The sequence below is a fragment of the Zingiber officinale genome, chromosome 5B (assembly GCF_018446385.1).
Source record: "Zingiber officinale cultivar Zhangliang chromosome 5B, Zo_v1.1, whole genome shotgun sequence".
Classification (NCBI taxonomy): Eukaryota; Viridiplantae; Streptophyta; class Magnoliopsida; order Zingiberales; family Zingiberaceae; genus Zingiber; species Zingiber officinale.
Window position 1 is genome coordinate 88,620,918 of NC_055995.1, and position 5,810 is coordinate 88,626,727.

Sequence of the window (5,810 nt, forward strand, 5' to 3'; positions counted from 1 at the left end):
CATCAAACATACTATGTATTATAATATCAGCATCAAAAACCTTGAAATTATTAAATATTGAAAAAAAATATTTGTTTGTTTCTGTCCAAAATTATTAAATAATAAGAAAAGAAAAGATAAACAAATTAAGGTGGTGGCATTTTTCTCTTTCCTGTTCTCCTTGTCCTCTCCAAATTAATGCTGCTTTGGCTCTCCCGTCCCCCACACACATTGCCACGTTGCACTGGCTCTCCCTGTTCCGCAGTACTACCATTCTCCTCTCTCCACTTTGAGCCTATCTCAACACAATTAGGGCAGTTGAGACATAAGGGATAGGATCCCCCATCCCCTTCTCCTTCCCCTTTCCTAGCTATATATCTAGCTGTTATTCCTAATTTGCTCTCCAAGACTCACCTCCTTCCCTCTTTCGATTCCTTTTCTCGAGTAGCTAGAGAAATCAATGTCAACCCAAGCTTTGCCTGATCAAGGCATTTGCTATGTCCACTGCGACTTCTGCAACTCCGTTCTTGTGGTACGTACAAATACTCTCACGCATTTATCTTTTCGAGATTCCTTTTAGAGATCAAGACTTGTATATAATAATAGTTGGGATATATGCATGTGTGTACTCTTTTTAGGTTTTGGTCTAGGGTTCTAGCCAGGGTTCATCTTTATACCTAGAGAAGTAAGTGGAGACAACACCATTTGACTGGTATATTAATTTCATATATATATATATAGTACTGTCGCACTACTGAATCAAAGGAATTATCATTATATTCTTGATGGTTTGATAGAATAATAATTGAAGGTGCATCTCCACATGTTTTTTACAGTTTTGCATTTGAATTACAAGTATGAAATCTTCAGATCTAAATCACAACTTTGTTCTTATTTTGCATCTCTATTTGTTGTTGTTGTTGTTGGAAGAAATATTATTGGATGCAAGTTTGATGGCATCACAGAAAGAGAAGAAACAAAGAAATCTCTTATTCTTCATCCTCCTCATCTCGTGACATTATTGTCTCCTTCTTCTTCTCTTCTGATATTTATAGTCTTGAAACAGAAGTAACAAAGCAAGCTTTTCTTTTCATAATCTGAATTATTCAAACTCTCCTTAAAAAATTTCTTCTCAGAATTAACACATTGATTTCCGAGAGCTCGGTGCAACCCTTGTTTCCCCTGATAGAAATAGCCTAAAAGACAAAACCTTCAAGTACATTCAGCTCCAAAAAGTAGGCACTGGGAAGGAAAAAGTAAAGCTTACACATCGATGCAAATAAAATAAAAGAAGAGACTAATCATCTTTCTCTTCCCACTATGCTTATCATAGACCGCCTGACAGCTCTTGCACTAACGTAATAAAGATCTTGTTCATTAATTTTTAAATGGATCCAAATGATATATATATATATATATATATATATATATATATATATATATATATATATATATATATACGCGCACACACTTGTGTACGTAAACGAGTTAAGTCTATCGATCTAACCACGAAGTGAAAGAATTAATATATACATATCAATTAAGAGAATGATGAAATTTGTGCAGGTCAGTGTTCCTGGAAACAACCTGGTGAGCAGTAGCGTTGTTCCAGTACGATGTGGGCATTGCTCAAGCTTGCTCTCTGTGAACATGGAAGCCCTGCTTCAGACACTCCCTTTTCATGATCATTTTCAGGTCTACCAATTTTAATCCAATAATATTTGCATCAATTGTTGATAAATAGCTAGATAGATAAGTAGTAAAAATTAAAGGATCAAAGAAAAAGTTAAATGCTCAGTAATGTTTATAATATTGACACGATTATATTGTTGTTGCAGAGAGACAACATGGGATCTCATCAAGAAAATAGGATTGAAAGTGGGTCGCCTTCCTTATCGTGCACAATGCCAAAGGGCCAAGAAGAAATTCTCCCCGCAGCACACTGTTAGCTAACTAGTTGATTGACTAGCTACAATAAAGATTTTTTGGATATTATGTTGAATTTAATTTGTATTTTATTACGAGTTTCATATTCAAATTAAATTAGCAATTTTCCAGCTAAGTAACTCTCTTTTTTATTGTATTAATCAGCATCAGAGAAGCGAGAACGTGTTCCCTCTGCATATAACAAGTTTATCAAGTGAGTTTTATGCATGATGATGATGGATGATTAAATTTTAAATTTCAGATTTTTATATATTTGTGAAATTATAGTTTCAACGTGGAAATATTTTCTAAAATTAAGTAGCTGAAATTATACAGGGAGGAAATACAAAGGATAAAGGCTAATAATCCAGACATCAGCCACAGAGAAGCTTTCAGTGCTGCAGCTAAGAATGTAAGTAACAATAGATTGTTAGTGTATAATAATAACCAAATAATTGTTTTTAGGTAATTAATTGGATCTCCACATGCACAGTATTAATGAGGATTATAATATATATATATGTTAGATTTTATCTTATTTTATTATTCACTTGAGAGCATTTGTTTTAACACAAAACTGGCAATATTTAAGCATATCTCCATAAAAAAAAGAAGGAATTATGCACTTGGCAATTGAGAGATCGTAATGTGCTTTTGATGAATTGTAACACTTGTTTGTATTAATTATTTAATGTTTTGTTGCTAAATATATTTTCTAATTAGCTTTCGTTGCAGTGGGCTCACCTTCCTCACCTCCATTAATTTTGGGTTAACATTTGATAGCAACAAACAAAAGGAGATAGATGAAGCAATGGGCCATCAGAGTTTCTTCTGAGTATATATATATATATATAATTTAAATTGCATGAATGATATCAAATATTTGTGTGCTGCAATATCTGCTGAACTTAACATAAATTTGTCAATCTTTATGATATTTGTATTAATGGAGAGAACTTAGTCTAAGAACTTTGTTATCTGATGGCATTCAAAAGAAATTATTCTCCTCCATGTGATATATTTCTCTTATTTTGAGAATAGTAATCCTAAAAATATGTAGTTCAGAGATAAACTTACTTGAGAAATTATGCATATGTGTCTCAGAAGTACTATGTGCATGGTATTTTCTGATAATCACTTTCTTAAAAAATAAAATTTGAATATATATATCTCTAGTGATTAATTAAATCCATCTTAATTTCTTGATTACTTAACCATGCATGTCTAGTGAACAACACTTAATGAAGACTTAGTTTATTAATATCATTATTTTTGTTAGAAGGAGGTAATATAAAAAAACCCTGATTTTGCATAAAATGTAAGTTCATTATTAACTTAATATCCTAATATTTTTGAGCAAAAAAGTAAAAAAGGGCGTCTGTTTTTCTTTTTAAATCACCAAAGATACAATTACCCATTTTGATGCAATTACCCATTTTAAAATCATCCTAATATTAACTTAAACCCCCTATGATTTTTTTTTCAATTTATTGTTCAACCATGTACAATTATTCAATTGTCCTCTAGTACTATTATCTCCCGTATAAATATCGATTGGATGCATTATAACAGTCATAATATCGTAGCTGCTATACATATTATAGCAGTTACAGTTTTGTAACTATTACAACATATACTTAATTTATTAAACATATTCATTTTATCATCGTTATTGATACGACGTATAAGTAAGGACCCCGTAGGGACATAGCAGTCAGAAGTCAAGGGGGCGTGACAGTCAGAAGTCAAGGGGACGTGACAATCAATAGTTAAGAGGACACGGTAGTCAAAAGTCAAAAAAAGAGGGTGGTTAGACCGTCCCGCCTCACTTGCTGCATAACTCCCGGTCGGTCACTGGCAGGTCGAGTACCCAGATCTGAGACATAAGACCAAGTAGTTCCTGGCCTGTCTCCAACCGATCAGTTCTTACCCGCTCGGGCTTTACATGGCTTAGCTTACATGGTTCAGCTCATCTTCCTCATCAAATGCCCCAGCACAGTAGCTCAGTTGAGTAGTCTCCCGGGTGGTCCGCAACTGAGCCTGACCAGGTACAGACAACACTAGATGACAACAATTTCAGAGAATCGTAACCGCCTGTTAGAGAATAACTGTCATCAGCTAGGGAATATTTCAGTGGTAATTGGCTATTCCCTGCGAATGGAACCTTCTTTCAACCAATGAGAGTGCACCATGTGTCCTCCATCACCCAACAGGCTCTGATACCCAACATTCTCTGACATCGGTCAGGCTCCAGAGGTACACATTGTCATATAAAAAGGGAGGTCATCTCCCTTGAGTAGGTATGAGCACATTCGCATTCGTCTTCTATAGTTCTTTTTTCCTTCGTACACGGTTCTTCTGAGAAAAAGTACCTGACTTGAGCGTCGGAGGGCCTGCGCGAGGGATTTTATTCCTGATTTCTGGTCTCTAACATTCCTTGTGCTTGTCTGAGTGTGCGCAGAGCCTAAGTACCACCGGTTTCATCACCATCGTCCTTCAGTTACACGTGGGGGTCCATTTTCCTGGGCACCTACGCTAAGTGTGTCTAAGTCACCTCTCCGTCAACACCGATGACATCTCAGTCGGCCTTCGTGTTGGTGCAGTTTGCACTAACGATATAACTCAGATTTTGATGAATGACAAGCAAGTTAAGTTAGGTGTTGGTGTGATCTAACCACTTGATTAAATGTGCAGGAGAAGTCCAGATAGGTCGACGGGCTGACCAAATATCTGGCAGGAAATTCAGCTAACTCAACGGGCTGACCAGATAGCTGGTACGAAGTCCAGATAGGATGACGGACTAACTGGGCATCTGGTAAGAAATTCATCTAGGTCGATGGACCGACATAGCTGATACAAAGTCCATATAGGTCGACGGGCTGATCGAATATCTCGCAAGAAGTCCAGCTAGGTTAACGAACCGACCGGATAGCTGACATGAAGTCCAGACAGGTCAACAGGTTGACCGGATGTCTGACAAACTGGTAAGTTAAGGTAAGTCACTGGAGAAGAATAACCAAGTGAGGGCGCCCCCCGATTGAGGGGACAGTAGGTGTCAATCCAGTTTAGGTCCATTTGGGATCCCTTATTTCAATCCTTAAGTGTTGGTTGTTATGATGTATACTAAAAGTCTAACTTTTTGTATGAACATTTATTTTGTAATAATAATCACATTGGTCAAATGTCTGCATTTAGTAAAATGCAGTTGCCCATTTAATTTATATTGTAGATAACATAGTGTGTGGTGTCACACAGAAGATCATGTTATCAGTTCCTTATAAATTATAAATAGTAGCTCACAACCAAGATGGATTGGACAAACCATTGGAGTGGTTGTAGTGTAATTTGGTACTAGTTTATCTTGACTATAAAATTACACTATTACACTATGTGTATATTGAGCAAGACCATTTGAGGTTGTTCCTTTTGTACTGACTGCATAAAAGAACATAACTTCTGTTATTATGGATGTGCGTACTCTTAATCCCGATATAATAACAAGCACATATACTTAGTATTTATTTCTTTAATTTATCAATGAGTTAGATTTATTCGTTAAATCAATAGACCCAATAAGTTGAGAAATAATATTATTTATATGGTGTGTTGTTGATTATAGAAGGAAATTGTGTCCTAGTTATCTAGGTTGATGATGTCCCCTTGAAGAGCTCATAAGGATTGTCATGTAAACCCTATAGGTGGACTTAGTTCCGACATGACAATGAAGTTGAGTGGTACTACTCTTGGAGGTAGATATTAATTAAGTGAGTTGTCAGTAACTCATTTAATTAATGGACATTTGATATCTTAAACACAGGAAGATTAATGCACTCATGATAAGAAGGAGCCCATAATGTAATATGGGATTGGTGCGGTAATTCAATAATGACTCTTTAGTTGTATGA

General features: G+C 35.7%; 1 protein-coding gene across 2 annotated transcripts; it reads left to right on the forward strand.

Moving 5' to 3' along the window:
• Nucleotides 1-264: 264 nt before the first annotated feature.
• Nucleotides 265-2,871, forward strand: LOC121987599 (protein YABBY 2-like). 2 transcript variants are annotated; one of them, XM_042541346.1, is made up of 6 exons: nucleotides 265-511; nucleotides 1,546-1,674; nucleotides 1,818-1,923; nucleotides 2,071-2,119; nucleotides 2,242-2,317; nucleotides 2,629-2,871. In XM_042541346.1, exons 1-6 carry the CDS (start codon nucleotides 440-442, stop codon nucleotides 2,665-2,667), a joined length of 471 nt encoding a protein of 156 aa, XP_042397280.1. In that variant the 5' UTR covers nucleotides 265-439; the 3' UTR covers nucleotides 2,668-2,871. The 2 variants fall into 2 exon arrangements, with proteins under 2 accessions (XP_042397280.1, XP_042397281.1); XM_042541347.1 differs by having other exon boundaries at nucleotides 268-511; nucleotides 2,641-2,871.
• The last annotated feature ends 2,939 nt before the right edge of the window (nucleotides 2,872-5,810 follow it).